Source organism: Punctularia strigosozonata, assembly GCF_000264995.1.
Source record: "Punctularia strigosozonata HHB-11173 SS5 unplaced genomic scaffold PUNSTscaffold_4, whole genome shotgun sequence".
Classification (NCBI taxonomy): domain Eukaryota; kingdom Fungi; phylum Basidiomycota; class Agaricomycetes; order Corticiales; family Punctulariaceae; genus Punctularia; species Punctularia strigosozonata.
The window spans coordinates 2257593-2277464 of record NW_006767436.1 but is presented as its reverse complement, the minus strand read 5'-3'; the positions used below and the strand labels follow the sequence as shown (position 1 = coordinate 2277464).

Here is a 19872-nt window from a genome sequence, read left to right as displayed (position 1 = left end):
ACGTCGGGCGCACGAGGCGTGGCGGCGCCTGCGATGCAACGAACGTGCTTCCAGCTTCCATAACAGCTCCCTCCCCCGCGACTATGTCTCCCTTGGCTTTGGCTGTTCCGATTATCCTTATAATAAATGGTCGACGATGAAATCGAGGTCACCGAATTGCTACTCCCCCGATCCGCTCAGCAACCTGAGCCTCCCCGCCGCGAAGAGCGATATTCGAAGATGACGGTAGCCTTTCCTATCGTCCTGCTTGCTTTCACCTTGTACGCCCTGCTAGGCGAATGCTCTCAGCGGACAGAGCAGATAGAAGGGATCCAGGTATCCGAAGCGGTCCAGCAACTGTGGGCACAGTGCGTATACCTTTGTCGCCATACAGAGCAACCGATAAACAGGCCATTCGATCCGACTGCCAGATACTCGCCCTACTTCGCATCGGGCGATTACGAAGTCCCGAAAGGATGCCGGGTCACGCAGGTGAGGCCCTCTACTGATGTACTCTACATCGGTGATTCCAGTATGCTGTTGCAGTCGCTCATAACCTGAACACAGGTCAACCTGGTGCGCGTTGGGCGGATAGTTCACGCACATGTTTCTTAGTCAAATCAGATCCAGCGTCATGGTGCAAGGTTCCCTACCTCTGGGCCGGGCCAGCAAATCCAGTCAGCTATCTCCAAGTTGCAGTCCGTCAGTGATTTCAAGGATCCTCGGCTCAATTTCTTGAGAGACTACGTTTATGATCTCGGCACCAATGATCTGGTACCCTTTGGCGCACTCCAGTAGGTGGCATCTCCACCGTACGTCCGTGCAGTGTAATGACAGTTGACGTAGGTCCTTCGAATCCGGGCAGCAGCAATTCAAACGCTATTCGGCATTAGTATCCTCGCGCAACTTGCCCTTTGTACGGTCCTCAAGCTCGGACCGCGTAATCTCGTCCGCATCGAACTGGACAGCAGGTACTTTCGGAAGCGCGCATCTGTTCCCGCCCTTACGATCATATTGCCAGGCTTCGCTTCCGCCAGCCACGGCAAATTTCCGCCAAGCATCTCCGTCGTCCTCGACGAAGCTGTGAGTCCATCGTTGATATTCAGAGTGTCCATGCCACTTCAACCATATACTTCGAATAGGCCAATGATACCCTGGACGATAACATGTGTACCAATGCGGGCAGCAGTAACCCACAAACGAACGCTTGGCTGGCCGTTTTTGCGCCGCCCATCACCTCGCGCCTCAATACCGCCGCGCCAGGCGCCAATCTGACCGACATCGACACGTTCAACCTGATCTCTCAATGTGCCTTCGATAGCGTTGCACACTCTAAAACCAGCCAGTTCTGCGCCCTCTTCTCGACTTCTGACTTCGCCGGCTTCGAGTACTCGGGCGATTTAAATAAGTACTACGGGACAGGGTGAGCCTTCATTCGGTGTCCGCTCAGCTCCATTGCTCACAATGGCCTGGTATCAGTTACGGGCAAGCTCTCGGCAGAGTTCAAGGTGTGGGCTACGTCAACGAGCTCATAGCCCGCCTGACCGGGAAGCCCGTCCGCGATCACACTCAAACCAACTCGACCTTGGACAGCTCGCCCATGACCTTCCCTCTCAATCGAACCATATACGCCGACTTCTCGCACGATAACCAGGTTCGTTATCTGATTGGTGTCCGCATTGCCAGCGACGCTGACCGGCCCACTACAGATGACCGCCATATACGCGGCGATCGGGCTGTTCAACCAGTCCACCGTCGGCGTGGGGAATCTGAACGCGACGAAGCCTGACCTGCGTCGCACATGGGTTGCGTCGATGCTCGTGCCGTTCTCCGCTCGGATGGTCACCGAGAAGCTGCAATGCGGGACCGTCGGGAAGGAGTATGTCAGGATCTTGGTCAACGATGCGCAGCAGCCGCTCGAATTTTGCGGGGACGGGAGCGGGATGTGCAGACTGGACGCTTTCGTTGCGAGTCAAGCATACGCAAGGAGCGATGGAGAGGGAGATTGGGAGGCCTGCTTCGATTAGAACACTTCCCCGTCAGCCGTCCTGATGACGATTTTCACTAAGTATGGCAACGATGCAATGCGTGTGATACGTGTACTTGGCGTCGGTCAAACTGGGTGTAGCACCGAATGGGGAAACGAGGTCAGTCTGATTCGACGAACATTCGCAAAGATACATAAACACATTCAATGGTCCGCGTTGCATGATGAAGCAAACCGCATGCATATGTCAATACAGGTACGCTGGGTTCAATCATTCAATAAGGACATCGAAGGGCACCCACAACGAGAGAGGAGGCCTTTCGGAGTCTATAGCGTAACAATAGTCCCTGCCTTCTTCAGGGTCTCCCTCAGTATTGATTTTGTGGCTGGAACATGAGATGTGAGCGAGGGTCGCGAAGGTGCGCTTACGTGCTTACTTCTTCAGGTGCCACCGCAGTGCCTTGAAGCTTGTCCGTTGTTTACAATGCATGCACCAAACTGCGATTTCTAGGCCAGAACTAGGTGTCCAAGCCGGTCCGTCGCCGGGTCGAGTACTGATTCCCCGATATATCCCAAGGAGCACCGACTCCTCGAGTTTCCGCACCTTGCTCACCTCCATTTCGGTCAAGACAGCCCAGAGAGTGAGGATCGAATCGTTGGGGTCGTGCATGTCACGCGTGTGATTAATGGCGCCCTGAAAGTCAACAATCCAAGCACCCTTGGACTGCTCATAACATGCTCCTCTGCCGGCGTGTTCACACTTCTTACACTTGAAGCGTACGCCAACCACATCACCCAGAGTCGTCGTGGCCGGGTCCATCCCGCATAGCTCCACCAGAGCTGCAGATATAGTCGCCATCGACTGATGGTAATCCAGAAGGTCCAGATCGTTCCAGCAGACGGATCCGATGTCATCTCGGAGCGCGCGGAGACCGGGATCCTCGTCAGGACGCTTTGCCAGCCGTCTGTGTTCTGTCAGGCAATGGTGAGCTAGTGCACGAGAGGCTCCCAGCTTAGCGGTCCAGCATGACTTGCATCTAAACCATGTCGTGGCAAGATCTAAGCAAGAAACGTCCGGAGGAGGGGTGGCTAGTTTCTTTTTGCCCTTCCTGGCCTTTCCTGGGCTTGCTGTGTGAGGCACTAGTTTCGCCAACTTCTGGCGTATCATCGCGAGCCAGTCGACATGCGATGTGTCTAGCCCTTCCACAGCATCCTCGAAGCTAGAGGCGTCCACCTGCACATCGCTAGGACGCCCGATAACCGCCTTGAAAGACGGCATCTCGCAAACATCCGCCGCGGAGGGAAGTATCTCCGTCGGAGCTCGAGTGCTAGCCCATTGATCGCGAATTTGGTGCACTAGGCGTCGGCGCTGAATGACAATTTGCAAACGCTCCCGGTCTTCGCGGTCAGCCTTGACTTCTTCCATGAACTTCTCCATCTGGTCTTTCATGTTAGTCCACACTACCTGTGCATTAGCACAATCAGTGAATGATAGAGTCAATGCACATGCTTACTTCTTTCGGTGAGCAATTTCCGCTGCTTGATCAGAGGATGCGAGGTGAAGAGATCCGGGTTCCATCGGAACAATGCATCTAATTCTTGTTTCCATCCGAGGTCAGCAAGACGCTTGCGGATTCTACACAGCGCTGTAATCACTGCAAAAGGCCAGGTACTGAACGCGATACGTACGCGTCCCGACGCTTCCGCCGGACATCGTCGGATTTGTCGCTCAGTTCTTTCACCCACGACTGATGCCACCGTTCGCACATTTGTGCATGCTTGACAGCTCGTTGGCAGAGCGACATATCAGAAAAGGGATGAGCGCACCTCCTTGGCCTTGCGCAAGGCGCCTGCTCTTTTTTTACGCAGAGCTTCGAGTTTCTCCTTATCATAACGCAGCGGAATGGCCTCTTTAGCATATTTCTGCACGTCGATCTTCATATACAGCGCCGGCAGGTTATATTCTGTGCGCGCATATATCAGCACCCTGGATCGTGATCTCATAGCGAAGCCACGTACTGCGAGCAGGTCGAGGATCAGGAAAGGAAGGTAATATATTTGCGGCGGTCTCAATCATATCTTGTGTCATCAGCTGACCGAAGTCCCGCGCCATGACAAAACTGTTGGAAGATGATATGTAAGGTTTGCGAGAATGTGTTTTGATGCGACGCACTACTTGGACTTTCCAGCGCACTGATTGCAGCACCGCGTACGAGGTACCCACTGTGGTTTTGTAACCCGTTGACGACAGATCTGGGGCACGCGGCATTAAAATACCGTATCATGGAGCGGAAGATGCGGCACGTACCTCACAATGGTCATCGAAACATAAACGAGCATACGCCGGTTCCGTGAGATCTTCCGGACAATCAGGAAGCCCCGGTACATTCGCCCTAGCTCGTTTCCAAACGTATTGGGCCGAGCGACGCACGAGCGCATCATGTAGCCCCTTCGAGGTCCAGGAAAGATTGAGGATATCTGCAGGTGCCAAGTAACTGAAAATCTACAAATTATCAACGGACTGAAACGCGCAACGTCTATGAAGCATCAGGCTCACCTCATAGAGAATATCCAGGGGCATTTCCGGTAAGTTTGCCAGCATACCCCTCAGACGCTGCGGTTTGTATAGTTCTGGGGCATCGGAACTGCTGGCGAGTGCGCTCTCGACGGCAGGTCTACGTCGTTTGGGGCCGAATCGGTAGATGCTTCGACGACTCTCGGTTGGCCGGAAAGTCATCCCAACCTCCGACTCCAATCGATTTCTCACTGAGCGAGAAGAACGCATGTTCACGGAGTAAAGGGAAGGCAGCTCGCGATCGCTGCCGTTCGAGATAAGGAAACGACCTTCATATACTCGGGAGGAAAGTTGCGGTGCCGAGAAGCGCGGGAAAGGCGCGCCTGATGGCGGTCGCAATTACCATAAAAGGGAAGGTAGGGCGCACATTCGGCCGCTGTCACCATGTGGTCGCCGTCAGAGTGACTCACAGGTGACTCGGCGCCCTGGACTCCCTGAAGGTTGGATCATGCACTGTCAAGGAGATATATGCAATACAGAGGCAAAGACAAAGTAATCGAAAAGATGATATCGCTGAACGCCTGGGCTCGATGACAAGAAGGGCAATAGGTCGAATCCCGTTTCGTCATGAGTCGGAACTGCATCCACGACATCCTAAATATTTGTTAGTCGTTGAGAAAGAAGTCGAGGTTGGGTAGCGTAGTTGACTCACCGCAGTGCACACATTCAACGACAGTTCCCGACCGTAATTGAGCTTTGGGAACACGACATATGCATGTTGATCCCTGGTAGTTCATATCCTGCAGGGGAAATCAAACGTTTAACGCCTTGTGGACGGAGCAGGATTTCAACAAGACGTACTCGAGACTGTATACACCGCACACAGCATAATTTCTCGTAGCCCGTTTTCTTCCACTTCGCAATCAGTCTGCGTTGACGAAGGTCAAAATACCGTACACGGCTCAAACTATGATCGCGTACCCTGCATCAGCATATTCCTGCTTCAGCAGCCAGTCGTACAGCTCCTTGCTGATAGCTTCCCGCTTATAATACAGCTCATAGATGTATCGTGATCGAGCGTGCGTAATGCGCATTATAGGCCACAGGGACTCCGCCTTTCGTTTTCCCTCGTGGCTCTCGTTCTCTGCATCCCGCATCTTCTTGGCGTAGTCGTCAAGGATCTGTAGTACCAATCGTTAGTGTGTGACGAGAATAGCCCAGAACAGACAAAGCTAACCTGTTCAATGTCCTCAAAGCCTTCAGGAGGTTTCTTCGTACGAGAAGTCCGTATCTTGGGCATGTTGAATGCGGATGCTGGCGAGGAAGAGAACGAAGGGTCGTTCGGTAGCACCAGTGGGCGTTCAATGTGACGTAACTATGTCACGTGCCCGAATTACCGGAGGAAGGAGAAGGAAGGAGACCATGACTCTGAGGTTCAAATCTATAAGTACCAGCTTATAAGATCAGGATTATGCAGCACGATGCTCAGCATAAGGTCGACCTTCAATGTAACCACATTTTTATAGAATACTTCAGTGATGAAATTCATTTGCATCTTGATGGGGGGCTAGGCAGGCAGGCACGTACTTATCAATATCATGGTGCTAACGTAACGTAGCCAATCGTAATCTATGCTATCCAGCTCCATAGCTTCTCTACCCCGTTCCGCGTAGAATCTTCTTCGGGAGCATCTCGGTCAAAATCCTCCACAGATGTCTCGAAGTCCATTTCCATGAAACCAACGAAGGAACTCTTCTTGTACATCCTAGAGCCAAGATATAGTAATGGGAACCCCGCCCTGATGTAACTGTAAGATGCTGAAACAAGCAACAAGCGACAGAATGGTTCTCACAGCGGGATATAATTCGTGACAAATCTGGCCAATCAGAGACAACGTCAATAGAGTCAGCAAATAGCGGCTGTGGCTTATAGGTGACACACGTAGCCGTGTCCTTCAAAACAAGGTGAGCGATCGGATTTCTCGCAGTGATGGAGGGGACCCACCCAAGAGTTGCTCAGAAAAACGGTCCAACCGCTGAACTGCGAGCAGTTTGACGTCAATGTCGGAGCTGAGATCTCGATCCGGACGAACGTACAATGGATACCAGCAAAGACACGACTAAAGAGTACCAAGCAGCATATGGCTGCAACCTTGATGCGTACGGTAGTTCACGTCGGTTGCGCCCCTGTGCTTTATACCCGCGGTAGAATCTGATGTACGTCAATGAAATGCCGAACCACCTGAGCAGTCAAAAGGTAAGATAATGCATGCAAATGAACACTATCCGGCATACGCCATAAGGCCCGCTACCGCTGTTCACATGTATAAGCATGACCATTTCGGAAACATGTAAACAAGCCGTAGACCACATACCTGTCATGTTCACAAACCATTGGAAGACATTTCCTGCCCCGTTGCTAACGCTCATGTAGGCAAGCAAAGTGAAGAGCGAGCAGAAAGAGACAGCGATCCAAGGCGTCCCATATTTATTGGTTTTCAAGAAGATCCTTGGGGCACTTCCGACAAGCGCGAGGGTGTCTATCTCATGAATCAGCCGAGCAACGAGCGATTGCTAGGACACTCACAGACAGCGCGCGAGCTGATATACAGGTCGCTGGAAGCGGCAGACCACGCGGACGTCAAGACGGCGGCATTGATCACGGAAGGTAAACCTGATAGACCGGCAGCCTTGATGGCTATTACGAAGGGACTGGCTGCAGCAGTACCATCGGCAAGGGCAAGGTGGGGATCGTTCGAAGGCACCAGAAGTCCTATGATGAAGACTAGAAGGAGTAAAGTATAGTCAGACATGTTATAATCAATAAAACCACGGAAAACCAGGACCTCCCCCCATGTAGAAGACTATGATCCGGAAGCACACCCTACGAATCGACTTCGTCAAATTGCGACGGGGATCCTTTGCTTCGCCCGCTGCTATCTGATACATGAATTATTCCAGTGCAATCCAGTGCGCAAAACAGGTCGTCTTACGGCCACGATTTCCGTCCCAACAAACGAAAACGCAGCTTGTATAGTAACCGCCCACCAACTCAAGAAGCGACCCTTTGCCCCCGGGATCTCGTGAAATTGTGTAAAAGGCCCAGGGTCTTTCCAATATCGAAATCCGATGCGATTGTGGTGTGGCCCGCCGCCGAGGTCGAGCACAATCCCTCCTATGATTAATGCCGTCACAGTGACGACCTTGATCGATCTGAAAGCAACTCGTCAGCCGTCTGAGGGGGATATGCATGTATTTCATAGAATTCTTACGCTGGGAAATATTGTCAACGTCGGGGCGTTGTATGAAGAGACGGCTACTGGGGCTTACCAAACCAGAATTCTGTCTCCCCATATGCTCCTGAAGGCGGTATGTCAATACAAAGTGGGAGCAGTCGAAGTCGACTTGCCAGCTCCAAGCATGTTAATTGATACAACGACCTGGTGATGAACAGTCGATACAACCATTTCCAAACGGCCATCTGACTTACCACCAAACAGAGACTGATCCACGCAGCAGGGTTCGTCTCTGAGTCCCAGAAGCCGATTAAGACGGCGGAGGCGCTCAATTCTGCCGGAAGGACGATGAGCCAGTTGAAAACGTAGTTCCAGCCCTGTCGAAGTGAGTTGAGCCGCAGCAATGCATCTGTTGATGTTGGGGTACCATGGTGAACGAGAATGCTTGATCTACAAATCGCTCCGCTAGCTTGATGTGCCCTCCGACAACTGGAAGGAATGCTACCATCTCTCCGACTGATATCATGACAGCTATCTTGCAAGTCAGTACAAATGAGCCAGTTTCAATGTGCTAAACCCCTCGATCTCACCGTAACAGAGAGTCCCCATCAATCCATAGCCCAAGAGCAGCCCGAGCGGTCCACCATTTCTCAGCGAGGTTGCGGTTCCGAGGAACAACCCAGTTCCTGATCATGTATGGTCAGTATACTATATGGGTCATGATTTTATGCTTGCCTATCACCCCAGCAATACTAGACGGAAATCGACGTTGTTTGATCATTATCTCGCATAGACAGCTAAAACTCACCTCATCATCGTAATATGGCGGTTCTTGAGTTTTCTCTGAAGCGGTTTGTGTACCGTAGACACGAAAGAGACGGCTTCAACATCTTCAGATGCCTTTTCAACGGTCTTGTCTGTGGTACTTTCAACTCTTGCAAGCATCGCGAGAAAGGAGAAGAAACGGGGATCGCACACTCACAGCTAACTATATAGCTCTCGCGCGCTTTGCTTGAGAGTATTACATCAAGGCCCCGTGGAGTATGGATGGCGTTCAAAAATACACCTCGGGATTCCTCCGCGATCGTGCGCTGGTCCCTGGAAAGGCGTTCCTCCGTTTGGCATCTCCAGTAGTGAGATAAGGACTTCTGTTGACACAGCATAGGAAAACTGCCATGGCCTGATATAGACGTGCACACGCCGATGGTCCGACGGCCTCTAGTTGCAGGGGCTCATTGGCTGCGTGCGACTCACGAGTGGCCATGAGATGAACAGAACCTGGTCCGCTCGCTTCGAGACGTTGTTCCAGTCGTTATCGCCACACTCAGGCTGAGGGACGCTGATTCATGCTCATGCAACAGAAGCCTGCGGACCGATTCACCGACGTAGAATGACTAGAACGACAGAGAACAAACCGTAACTGCGATTGCCGTCCAACATCGGAGAGTTTGATCATCCCTGAAGTCGTCAACTTCTGGAAATGCTCTGGGCGCGGTGCTTGGGACGTCTGCAATGGCAGGAACACGCTCGGAAGAGGATCCGGGTCACAACAAAGCTCCTGCGCTCTAGCACATACATGGCCTATAGGTCCCTCCGGCCGATACTAGGTGAGCAGGGTGACAAACGTTTCCAACATGATTTGCCACGAGAGACTGAGACGGAGTCTTGGTCAACTGTCGGTTTCTCCGAAAGGAATAATCGGCGCCGTGCATCGCCACGTCGTTTTCCACTCGAACTTGCTCAAAGGCCCGAGACCTAATCGATAGTCATGCACGAGCAGTGGAGGTACGATGGTCGGAAATTACAAATATCGAAAGTTATCAAGTCATCGAAGGTCTACGGTTGGAGACTGTTCATGATGGTTGTTCACCACATAATCTTTCCTCTCTTCCATTCGTCTCCCGGTCCAATCTTCTTCACCCACTCTATTAGCCCAGTCATCTCCGTCGTTATCCCAGTCTAAGTCCCACGACTCGTTGGGGTCTTCGCCAGCCACACGAACTTCCGTCTTCAAATGGCTGCCGAGTTTCTCCGCGGGTTTCTGGTCAAGGTAGTGCTGTGATAACGAAGGAGAGTTGATGGCTGGCTGTAGGGGAGAGCGAGGCAGCAACGGTGGCGGGGGGGAACGGCGGCGCCGTTGCGGGGACTTGCTCGAAAGCCGGGAAGACGCCGGAGACCTGTTTGGGCTGTCCGAGTGGGAGAGACTGGGCGGGTACGAATGCATCGCAGCCTGGGTTCCGGAAGGCGCGCTGGAGCCCGTCATTGTATCAGCGGATTTCTGTTCATCCGGAACGTCCTTCCCGACGCTTGGCTCGCGCGGGGATGTGGAACTAGAATGTGGGAGCTGATTCTCAATATCATGTGGCCTTCCGGGCGCGTCTTCTTCGTCATCAGAGGAGGCTCGGAATAGCGGTTCGCGGTCGCGCTCGTCGGAGTCGTCCAGTGAGTCAGACGCAAGCGTGAGGGGGGGCGTTGAGGCCTTCACGATGGAGTCAATGAGCCAAAATTGCAGACAATTCATGAAGATGGGGAAAAGGCCCATCACGCTGTACACCTTCATCAGATCTCCGAATAAACGTCATATTGATATCAAACCTACAAGATGATCTGGAAATTGGACCCGTCGCCTGTCCAGCTCAAAAGCCAGTCGCCAATCTGACAAAACAAGGTGCTTGAGCAACGCGCAAGCGTCATCGGGCGAGGAGCATACCCACCTCGAAGATACCCGGCCATAGAGCGAAAAGTGCAATCACAACAAGTTTCATTGTTGTGATCGACAGCACGTAAACAGCGGCTTGACGACCCCAAAATTTGAGGGAAGGTGGGTTTCCATAGACACCCGACTCGAATCCCTTGAAATGCATCTTATCTGTTAACAGGCTCTGCAGAGCATGGAGCATAAAGTATATTATGGCCACTCCTGTAATTGGGCATTAGTGCATACCCGTCATCGCGCGTGAGCCGCATGGTCTGACCTAAAGTGGTGTCTATTAGAATATTCAGGAAGTAGAAGATGCATGCATTCCCCGAGGATATTCGCGATATGACTGCAGCGAGGATGAGATGATGCGTTCCCTCGAACACTGGCAACCCACCATCCGATATAAGGACGTTAACACCGTGCACGAACATTTGACCTAGTATCTGCTTCGAGACGTCAAACAGCCTGTAAAGGTGCATGAGCACTTGCGAAGGTACAAGCAAGTAGGGGTGTACCATATGCGCCATGGTCTTCGGGGATGCTCTCGATATCGCTTGTACACCTGGTTGTCGCTTACTCAATTGGTGAACACTGCGCGATACATAGGGCACATACGAGGGTTGATATCACTATCAGGCCCATGGCGCCTTGAACAATCTAGCGGAGACCAGGTCAGCGGAGCACCTCGAAGGTCCACGGGGTGCACGACACTCACCAGTGCGACAGGCCCCAAGAGACGACACGAGGGTTTGTCCAGCACAGGACTCTCGTCGGATATCTCGTCCAACATGCCAGACATGTTGCCTTCGACTCTGGCGGGGTGTTGCGACTGTAGTTTCCAGCGGATGACCACCGCAGTGGTGGCGGTTCGAAGGGCACCAGTTGCCGTGATGCGGCGCAGTTGCGCGCCTCCGCTTACTCTCGGTCACGACAGCTTCGACCTCCTCAGCACATACCTGCAGCCTTGGTCTCCTTGTGCCAGCATATCCCTCGAGCTCAATCATGAGTAGCTTCTTTGGCAGAGGAGGTGGCAGCAATCCGCCGCCACCGCCATCTGGATCTCCGTACTCTCGAGTGCCCGATTCCTCGCAGTATTCTCTACCTTCTGGACCAAGGGGGGGCGCGCGGCCACCTGCGCGATACGACGAATCTGCGTATGAGAAGCGCTCGTACGATCGCGGTGGAGGGATGCCGGCGCCCTCTGCATACCCGCTGAACGGCGCAAGGTGAGTACGCTATCCGACGCGCACTGGAAGAGGTGCTTATTGTGCAGCTATGGCATCGTAGCCTCTCCGAACGATCAGCTGGCACTGAGCAATCGCCTGGTTGTTAACTCTTCCGACTTTCCCGCGAACCAGCACGTTCTGGTGAAGCAACAGTTTCCCTTGACCACCATGTAGGTCCATGTCTGCAGGTCCGGTTGTCTTGCTACTCACTATGCGCACCAGACACGACAACACCGGTAAGGTCCTGCCAGGAACGATAGCATGCTCAGCAACGCAACGCCAATGGATCGGCCTCTCGCTCGCGGGAGACTCCGCTTCCGTACAACCGCTGAGCAATCCGCCTTATCTTGAATCTATCGACATCGAGGTTGGCTTCCTACGGCGGAACCAAGACATCGCAGAACAATTCTCCGCCGACGAAATCGGGAAGATTTTCGTCAGGGCGTTCAACAATATGATTTTCGGTTTACAAGAAGTCATCGTCTTCGAGTTCCATGGTCTAAACCTGAAGGCGACCGTCAAGGGGCTGAGACCCTTAGACCTGTCCGCCAACCAACGTAGAGGCGGAGGGGGAAGTCCGCCCGACCTGGGCGTGCTTATGGAGAAGACGGAGGTCACAATCATGAAGGCACCTGATAGTTCCATCAAGTTGAAGGCGAGTGCCACGAAGTGCGTGAATGCGGCGATTATCTGCATGATGTCCTCTTATGCTGTATTAGGGCGCGAACGAATGCCATAATTGCCCCCAACTTCAAGTTCGAAGACATGGGCATCGGTGGTCTCGATGCAGAATTTGGGCAGATCTTCCGTCGCGCATTCGCATCACGCGTATTCCCTCCGGGTCTTGTGGAGAAGCTTGGTATACAACATGTGAAAGGTAGGTCAGTGGTGCTATTCGCCTCAAACATTACTAGAACCGCTTCTCCTGGTACTGAATATTGTTTGTAGGTATCTTGTTGTACGGACCTCCTGGAACTGGAAAGACTCTGATCGCTCGGCAAATTGGTAAGATGCTGAACGCGAAGGAGCCTAAGGTTGTCAACGGTCCCGAGATTCTCAATAAATACGTTGGTGCATCCGAAGAAAACATCCGCAAACTTTTCGCCGATGCCGAAAAGGAGGTTAGTGTCCCTTTTCCTGATCGTGAGATGCTGGCTGATGCTCGACCAGTATAAAGCGAAGGGTGACGAGAGCGAACTGCACATCATCATCTTCGATGAACTCGACGCTATTTGCAAGCAACGAGGCTCTACCAACAATGGAACTGGTGTCGGCGATAGCATCGTCAACCAGCTGCTCTCCAAGATGGACGGTGTTGACCAGCTGAACAACATCCTGATCATCGGCATGACCAACCGTCTCGACATGATCGACGAGGCGCTCACTCGTCCAGGCCGTTTGGAGGTGCATATGGAAATTTCTCTCCCGGATGAGCACGGTCGCCTACAGATTCTGAATATCCACACCGCCAAAATGCGCCAGAACGGTGTCATGGACTCCGATGTCAATCTGGCTGAGCTGGCCGCCAATACAAAGAACTTCTCTGGTGCGGAAATCAGCGGTCTTGTCAAGAGCGCGACGAGTTTCGCATTTAATCGTCATGTGAAGGTAAGCGCGTTCTGGACGGCATCGCAAGCCTGCGTTGACCCGTCCTTAGGTTGGAACCATGGCTGGCATATCGAACGATGTCGAAAACCTGCGAGTGAAACGCGCCGACTTCATCGCTGCCTTGGATGAGGTCCACCCGGCCTTCGGTGTTTCAGAAGAGGAGCTCCAACAGGTTGTCCAGAACGGTATAATACATTACGACAGCGTCATAGACGTGAGTCGCCGATACCCAAGGCGAAGTTGTGCTCCTGACTCACTTCGTCCAATCTTAGGACATTCTACGCACCGGTGAATTGTTTGTAGACCAAGTGCGAACCTCTGAGCGTACGCCTCTTGTCAGTGTCTTGTTGCACGGGCCTCCTGGCTCGGGCAAGTCGGCGCTGGCCGCGACGATTGCGCAGGCGTCACAGTTCCCGTTCATCAAGCTATGCTCTCCGGACAACATGGTCGGCTTCTCGGAAAGCCAGAAAGTGGCCGCCATCAGCAAGATTTTCGCAGACAGTTACAAGAGTCCTCTCAGTGTCATCGTCGTCGACAGCATAGAGCGGTTGCTTGGTGAGCCCAAGATGTCTGAGTTTTTCCTACAAGGATTTCTGACGTTTTTCATACGTAGAATGGACACCAATTGGTCCGCGGTTCTCCAATGCGGTTCTCCAAGCCCTTATGGTGCTCTTCGCCCGTCGCCCACCCAAAGGCCGCCGCCTTCTCATCCTCGCCACTACCTCCCTTCGACCCGTTCTCACCGAGCTCGGCCTCTCCGAAACCTTTGACTCGGAGCTGCGCATTCCTCCGGTTAAGACGCTTCGTAACCTGGAAATCATTCTCAAGGAGCTGCAACTCTTCCCCAACAGCGAAGACAGGAAGCGAGCTATGGGCATGATCCAGCAAGCTGGCCTTGGAGCGAACGAGGATACGGGTCTAAACATCGGCATCAAGAAGCTGCTGAGCATGATCGAAATGGCAAGGCAAGAGCCCGAGGCTGTTGCGGAGCGCCTCACCACAGCGCTGATGGGCCTTGGCATGTGAAGAGCGATTTCTCGGTTGTAGAGTCTGCACAATTATTTGAGATGGCATTGTAACAACGGACAGGAATACAGTACTGCGGAATGTATCAGAACGATTGAAGAGCATATAAGCGGAAGGACAAAAAGCTTCACAGAACAAAATCAAACTGCGAACTAGGTCATGACACGTCAACATGAGGGTGGGTATGCGTAATTGAGGGTTTGAAAGATGCGTTGCGCTAAAGTACGTATGCCAAGATGCATTGCTGATCAACGGAAGCGAGACCACGAAAACAAATAGGAATCAGTAATAAACGGTGCCCTGCGGTGGCATCGGCACGTGGTGCTCCGAACCTGGAGGCGGCTGGTGATAAATGTCGTACTGCGGGTAGGGTTGCATGGCCGGGTCCATGTAGTACCCGTACTGGTCAGGGTAATAGTACTGGGGGCCTGGTTGTGGTTGATAGGGATTGTATGGCATCATCGTCGGGTCCATCATGTGCTGCTGCTGCGGGTGCTGCTCCCGCGAATCCGCGGACGTAGAATCGGGTGCCGACAAGCCTTGCTGCCCCTCGGCGGCGACGGCGGTCCTGAGCGGCGATGGGCGTGGCGCCGAACTGGAGGCGAACCCATCGTGACCCCCCGCAGAGGGTGCTCGTATCTCTACCCTACTGCTTTGCCTTGCCGGCGTGAAGATGGGCGTGCCGGTGTTCGGATCTAGGAACCCGCTTATCGAACCCGGTCTCGAGTGGTTCGCCCTCATCGCGAAGTCAGGGGTGGACACGGACGAGTGGTGATGCATGTGCCCGGGAACGAACGGCGCCGCGTATGGACGAGGAGAGAACATCGGCGGAGCTGACGGTCCTTGCGGGTGAGGCGGCGGAGTAGGTTGCAGGATGACAGGACGACCCGTGGAGACCTCATAGGGTACACCGTTCTGCGCCACTGCGACACCCGGCGGAAGCTGCGGATAGCCGTAAGGGGAGCCATACGATGGCGTCGGCTCGGCAATGTGAGCGGGCGGGGCAGAGGCAGGTGCGAAGACGGGGATAGTGAGTGGCTGAAGTCTAGGCGGCTGCACAGGCTGTGGCGCTTCGGAAGGAGCAGTCGGGTTTGGTTGAGCTTCTTGAGGAGATGATGCCTGCTGCGGGATATCGGCAGGGGCAGTACTTGTGGCACCGTCAACGACAGGGCCGGGCAGCTCAGCAGAAGCTGCGCTGACCGAAGTCTCCTCAACAACAGTCTGCTTCGGAGCAGTAGGTGGCGACAGCGGAGAGTGATCTGACTTAGGAGTCGGAAGGACCGTGGTTGGAGGCTCTGGTTGCGTGATTTCCGAAACCTTCAACGCCTCCTCCTTGCTGGCCTCAAGCTGTGGAAGCCGTACAACAACGATGACATCGGAATACTCCGATCCTGCCTTGTCCGCAGCTTTGGATGTCGACGTGACCTGGCGCTCCTGCCGTTCTCCACCCCAGAACCTCGGAGTCGGAGGGGATCGTACGACGTACCCATCACCTCCTGGCAACCTGATCTTGAATCCTTGGCCGACCCCTGGACGAGGTTTCATCGATATATCATAGTAGAGATAGCCCTCGTGCTGTTTCGTCCAGACGCGCTCGGGCTTTTGCGTGTACCAGATTCTGTCTGCATGACCATTAGCGACGATCGGGGACGCCCCGCGACCACGGTTGGCGAAACCTCCGCGCGTGGGTGCAGGCACAAAGCCGGAACCGCGTCCACCAAACCACCCCCTGCCACCACGAGATGGAAGGTTAGGTCCGCCTCGTTGAGTTTGAACCACTTCCCGCCGCTCCCTCTGCTCCAGCGCCTGCCTCCGCCGCTCCTCTCTGGCTTTCATCTCCTCGAAGCCATCGTGCGTCCACATCCTCTCGATCGGCGGCACCTCTTCCTGAGTCCCGTTCTCCTCGTCCTCCCTCTGTGGTTCTCGCGGCTGTCCATAGAACCCACCTCTACCCCTGCCACGCATACCAGGAGGAAAACCTCGTCCACGACCTTGCCACTTGCCACGCCACCATCCACTCAAGGAGCGCAGATCCTTGTCAAGTAGCCTCTCGTCGTGACTCCAGAACTCGCCAACGGTGGGCACAAAGGAGGGATCCTTCTCCAAACGTTGCTGATAGGCAAGCCGCGCGGATTGTGTACCTCCTCGACGAGGGAACGTACCGCGACCTCGAGTCGACGTAGGCGAGCGGGAGGTAGATGCGATGGGTTGATGTTCGTCCCTCTGAGCTTCCTCGAATCCGTCATGCTCGAGCGATGGAACATCCGGAGCTTCGGTAGATCCGGGAGCAGGTGTAGGCCGGGGCTTCTGCTTGATATGCTTCGGCTTCTGCGAACCAGCAGCGGGTGTGGCAGCCTGCACCACGTCCTCGTTGAGGTCCGTAAAATCGATAACAGGAAGGTCGGCGACCCCATTGACATCTTCGTCAGCGACCATGTCGGACCAGTTCTGAGCGTCTGCGACGAAAGGCCCGTGAGAGCCATTCGTGGATTCTGCAGCCTTTACCAAGGCGGGTGGCTTTGTCGGCTGGGCATCGGGGCTTTGGGACGTGCTGGCGGTGATAATGCGTGAAGGCTCGTTTGACGGCACGTCTTCAGAGACGGGCTCGGTCTCGGAGTCCTCCGTCTCCGACTCAGACTCGGATGGCACGAAAGAATCGTCATCGGAGGAATCCGAGCCTGCCTCGCGTTCTATCTCATCGTCTGAGTGAATGTCTTCGTCCACGCGCCCGCGGCGTCGGGGAATGCGGGTCCGTTTCTTGGCCGCCGGCTTGGCAGACGCAACTGTCTTGCCTGATGATGAGGGCGCGGAGACTTGAGGTGCAGAGAGAGGGACGGCCATCGCGGTAGGTAGAAAGGAGGTGAGGTGTGGTTCGCTACAAAGAAAAGAGACATTATGAAGTCAGTGTCCAAGTGAGTCAGTCACGATGCCACATGACCTGACGTACCTCTCGAAAGTCAGGGGTGTCGTCTAGTTGGCGTTGAACGCAAACACTAGCAGGAAGATGGAATGGGAGGGCGATAGAAGAGGGGATCGGTCGTTGGAGAGGGTGTCGAGGACGAGGGCGTCGAGGACGTCGGCGATGGCGATGACAAAGACTCAAATTTCTCACACCGCAGCGCGACTCGCGGTCAGCTTGCGGTGCGGCGCCATGCTCAGGCTCGACGCTGGCCGCTGGCGAGTTTGACATTGAATAGCGCGTAGAATCCTGGTGCAAACCCGTCGCGGAACATCGAAAGATGATCTGAGCGATACCGCTGCGAAATCCAGACGAGGGAAACGGCCCGGAGACCACTCAAGCTCCCAAGCGAAGGCCCAGAAGCACCGGAACGACAGTAATATCTAATTATTCATGGAGCGTCGATCAGCAACGGTTGAGCATGATCTCGCCCTGCTACGTCAGGGACAACGAATTTTCACAGCAGCGACGGCGCTGCGATATAGGGTCCACCACAAATGCACATCTAGTTCGACATGCCCGGCCCAAACAAACCAATTACGGCGCTAGGTGACGCCCCCTTTTCTTGTCCTACAGCGTGTCCGCAGTATGCGATGACATATTTGGACGGATGCCATGATACAGTCTGCGACGCCCCGAGAGCGGGGACGCGGTGCAACGGCGCGCCCGTCTCTGTCGCACACTGGTAACGAGCGTTCAATCGTGCAAGCACGGAGGAGACGTAAGCGACGTACGATATCGATGTAGCTGCCCGCACTGGCGATCGCGAGGTATTCGCCGTCGTGCGAGTAACTCAGCGCGGTAATCGAGCGACTGTCCGCCGTCATAAATCAACCGACCAAGCGGGAGAAGGCTGGCACGTACTCGCAGGCTGTTATCGTCCTTGCTGATATCCATTCCGATAAATCGAATATGTTGACGATAGAGTCTCGCCCACCAGAGGCAAGATGGCTGGTCCGATCATCAAAAATCGAAAAGGGTCAGACTGCGCAGGGTGCTCACCCTCCCCTGGGGTCCAAGGCAACGGCCATACAACCCGCTACATGCGCAGCAGGTTTTTCCAGGAGGCGCAAGCTCGGATACTCAAGCACGCGCAGCGTAGTTTCCTGGTGATGCGTGAGGACAATGGCATCCCCCGTGTGGTTCCAGGTCGCAGTAGACGCTACAGGCTATGAACGGATCGGTGGACAAGAGTTGGCCAAGATCGACTGGGAGAACGAGAGAAGAGGACTGACCGAGTCTTTGTCACTTGTATGCCACTTTTCTTTCGGATCGTCCCCGACCGAGCCATACTCGAGAAAGTATAGACTATGTCCCGCAGAGACATATAGGAGGGTACGTCCATCTGGCGAGTAGTCGGTCCATAAGGGCGAAAACCGCAGCGAGATCGCTTGCGTGTGTCGCGATTCTGTGATCAGGGCCCTCGCCTCAGTTTTACGCAGTAGATATCTAACATCTGAACACACGTCTCGCGTCCCAGAACACGACCTGTCGGTCTTTCGAGCTGCTCGTGCAGAACAAGTCGGGGTGTGTCGGGTTCCAGCTGACATAGTCCACGTCGTCTTTGTGTGCGCTAGAGAACAGGGACGCTTGGCGGGGTTCCATCTATGTGTGCGCGCGTCGACTCAGCTCGCATCGTTCAGTGAAGGACGCAGCGAACATACGCTGGTTTCGGGCATGAAGACTCTCGCGCTTTTATCAATGCCCACAGCGGCAAGTCTTCGTCCATCACAGCTCCATGCGACATGGTTCATCCCTTGAGCACAGGGTATCCGGACGTCTCGGGGTCTAAAAGCGGAGAAGTTGGGATACTTTCTTCATCGTACAAAGTGCATTCATTGCGCGGAAAGTTGTGTGAGGCGTTGGAAGTGAGCATAGGACAGGCGCAGAGAAGGAGTAAACGAGAGTTTAGTGATGTACCGAGTACATGGATCTGGTGGACGCGTACATGTACGCCCCTTGCAGCAGGTGTTGTATGCAACGGGGGTGACGGAGGCCGTTGTGCCTGGGGGACTTCATCCTCTTCTTTAGTTTTATGCGAGCTCATCGTAGGTCTCTACAGAAGCCTGTAATACGGAAGAATGAGGTGCAAGGGCAAATACTGAGAAGTAATGCAGCAGAAAGCTGTCCGAGAGTTTGAGACCCAGTGAAGTTGGGCGTGCGAAGATAGACTATGAATCCGAATTTGATCAGCCCAAGTTAGTGTTGCCGCAAGTCAAGCTGAGTCGAGCCGAGTCGACAAAATTGCAATAACTTGCTTATCAAGTTACGACAAGCCAATTTGTGAGTTCGGCTTGCGAGTTGGCGGACAGTTTCCCACCCTGCGACCGGACCTAGCGGCGACATTGAGCTGTGGCAGGTCAATGTTTGGCACCCTGACAATCAAGCCGTTCAGCCAAGGCCACGTTTTCATCGTGTGAACCGATTCTCTGCATGGACCAATCGGTAGTGTCGCTGAACGTGGGATAACAGCAGTGCCAACTCGCAAGCTCACGCAAGTCGAACTCGAGGCCCACAAGCCAAGTTGAGTTGTCGTTTTTGCAAGTTGAGTTGAGTTGGAATTGACTTCAACTCAACTTGGCGGCAACACTAGCCCAAGTTTCTTCCTTGGTACATACGGTGAAGGTCCTCCGAGC

At 53.9% G+C, this 19872-nt stretch overlaps 8 protein-coding genes across 8 annotated transcripts; 2 read left to right on the top strand and 6 right to left on the bottom strand.

The window, feature by feature from the left end:
- Positions 1-158: 158 nt before the first annotated feature.
- Positions 159-2142, top strand: PUNSTDRAFT_85493 (acid phosphatase). The gene is made up of 9 exons (XM_007382457.1): positions 159-347; positions 411-471; positions 547-555; positions 604-773; positions 826-950; positions 1001-1062; positions 1122-1402; positions 1459-1633; positions 1689-2142. Exons 1-9 carry the CDS (start codon positions 220-222, stop codon positions 2004-2006), a joined length of 1329 nt encoding a protein of 442 aa, XP_007382519.1. The 5' UTR covers positions 159-219; the 3' UTR covers positions 2007-2142.
- A 257-nt stretch (positions 2143-2399) lies between these two features.
- PUNSTDRAFT_133065 (uncharacterized protein) lies at positions 2400-4079 on the bottom strand (the record flags this gene model as incomplete). The annotated part of the gene is made up of 5 exons (XM_007382456.1): positions 2400-3427; positions 3481-3602; positions 3656-3744; positions 3794-3930; positions 3986-4079. The coding sequence occupies 5 exons, from the start codon at positions 4077-4079 to the stop codon at positions 2400-2402; spliced, it is 1470 nt and encodes a 489-aa protein (XP_007382518.1).
- Positions 4080-4247: 168 nt separating this feature from the next.
- On the bottom strand, positions 4248-4703 carry PUNSTDRAFT_64519 (uncharacterized protein; the record flags this gene model as incomplete). Its single annotated transcript, XM_007382455.1, has 2 exons — positions 4248-4469; positions 4524-4703. 2 exons carry the CDS (start codon positions 4701-4703, stop codon positions 4248-4250), a joined length of 402 nt encoding a protein of 133 aa, XP_007382517.1.
- Positions 4704-4988: 285 nt separating this feature from the next.
- Positions 4989-5790, bottom strand: PUNSTDRAFT_100940. Its single transcript, XM_007382454.1, has 5 exons — positions 5719-5790; positions 5463-5662; positions 5343-5409; positions 5194-5281; positions 4989-5135 (listed from the first exon to the last, which is right to left on the bottom strand). Exons 1-5 carry the CDS (start codon positions 5779-5781, stop codon positions 5107-5109), a joined length of 447 nt encoding a protein of 148 aa, XP_007382516.1. The 5' UTR covers positions 5782-5790; the 3' UTR covers positions 4989-5106.
- Positions 5791-6110: 320 nt separating this feature from the next.
- PUNSTDRAFT_112786 (amino acid transporter) lies at positions 6111-8661 on the bottom strand (the record flags this gene model as incomplete). The annotated part of the gene is made up of 13 exons (XM_007382453.1): positions 6111-6298; positions 6482-6521; positions 6578-6722; positions 6849-7020; positions 7068-7265; positions 7327-7420; positions 7474-7693; positions 7801-7892; positions 7971-8093; positions 8144-8247; positions 8307-8402; positions 8452-8468; positions 8525-8661. 13 exons carry the CDS (start codon positions 8659-8661, stop codon positions 6111-6113), a joined length of 1626 nt encoding a protein of 541 aa, XP_007382515.1.
- An 848-nt stretch (positions 8662-9509) lies between these two features.
- Positions 9510-11288, bottom strand: PUNSTDRAFT_100938 (uncharacterized protein). The gene is made up of 8 exons (XM_007382452.1): positions 11133-11288; positions 11033-11074; positions 10933-10979; positions 10812-10882; positions 10692-10763; positions 10431-10636; positions 10316-10371; positions 9510-10262 (listed from the first exon to the last, which is right to left on the bottom strand). The coding sequence occupies exons 1-8, from the start codon at positions 11214-11216 to the stop codon at positions 9542-9544; spliced, it is 1299 nt and encodes a 432-aa protein (XP_007382514.1). The 5' UTR covers positions 11217-11288; the 3' UTR covers positions 9510-9541.
- A 57-nt stretch (positions 11289-11345) lies between these two features.
- Positions 11346-17269, top strand: PUNSTDRAFT_85483 (AAA-domain-containing protein). Its single transcript, XM_007382451.1, has 10 exons — positions 11346-11643; positions 11691-11813; positions 11866-12312; positions 12363-12520; positions 12592-12764; positions 12814-13251; positions 13301-13465; positions 13524-13806; positions 13865-17177; positions 17235-17269. The coding sequence occupies exons 1-9, from the start codon at positions 11420-11422 to the stop codon at positions 14275-14277; spliced, it is 2424 nt and encodes an 807-aa protein (XP_007382513.1). The 5' UTR covers positions 11346-11419; the 3' UTR covers positions 14278-17177; positions 17235-17269.
- A 343-nt stretch (positions 17270-17612) lies between these two features.
- Positions 17613-19283, bottom strand: PUNSTDRAFT_100932 (WD40 repeat-like protein; the record flags this gene model as incomplete). Its single annotated transcript, XM_007382450.1, has 8 exons — positions 17613-17918; positions 17971-18049; positions 18101-18187; positions 18239-18405; positions 18472-18644; positions 18703-18841; positions 18901-19047; positions 19185-19283. The coding sequence occupies 8 exons, from the start codon at positions 19281-19283 to the stop codon at positions 17742-17744; spliced, it is 1068 nt and encodes a 355-aa protein (XP_007382512.1). The 3' UTR covers positions 17613-17741.
- Positions 19284-19872: the final 589 nt, after the last annotated feature.

Coding starts and splice junctions, on each gene's coding strand:
- PUNSTDRAFT_85493 (XM_007382457.1), top strand. CDS start 220: ATGACGGTAGCCTTTCCTATCGTCCTGCTTGCTTTCACCTTGTACGCC. Junction 348..410: donor GTCCAGCAACTGTGGGCACA/GTGCGTATACCT, acceptor TCCGACTGCCAG/ATACTCGCCCTACTTCGCAT. Junction 1,634..1,688: donor ACTTCTCGCACGATAACCAG/GTTCGTTATCTG, acceptor GGCCCACTACAG/ATGACCGCCATATACGCGGC.
- PUNSTDRAFT_100940 (XM_007382454.1), bottom strand. CDS start 5,781: ATGCCCAAGATACGGACTTCTCGTACGAAGAAACCTCCTGAAGGCTTT. Junction 5,410..5,462: donor CAGGAATATGCTGATGCAGG/GTACGCGATCAT, acceptor TCGTCAACGCAG/ACTGATTGCGAAGTGGAAGA. Junction 5,136..5,193: donor CGTTGAATGTGTGCACTGCG/GTGAGTCAACTA, acceptor ACAAATATTTAG/GATGTCGTGGATGCAGTTCC.
- PUNSTDRAFT_100938 (XM_007382452.1), bottom strand. CDS start 11,216: ATGTCTGGCATGTTGGACGAGATATCCGACGAGAGTCCTGTGCTGGAC. Junction 10,372..10,430: donor TATGGCCGGGTATCTTCGAG/GTGGGTATGCTC, acceptor TTGTTTTGTCAG/ATTGGCGACTGGCTTTTGAG. Junction 10,263..10,315: donor TCCAATTTCCAGATCATCTT/GTAGGTTTGATA, acceptor GAAGGTGTACAG/CGTGATGGGCCTTTTCCCCA.
- PUNSTDRAFT_85483 (XM_007382451.1), top strand. CDS start 11,420: ATGAGTAGCTTCTTTGGCAGAGGAGGTGGCAGCAATCCGCCGCCACCG. Junction 11,644..11,690: donor TACCCGCTGAACGGCGCAAG/GTGAGTACGCTA, acceptor CTTATTGTGCAG/CTATGGCATCGTAGCCTCTC. Junction 13,466..13,523: donor ATTACGACAGCGTCATAGAC/GTGAGTCGCCGA, acceptor GTCCAATCTTAG/GACATTCTACGCACCGGTGA.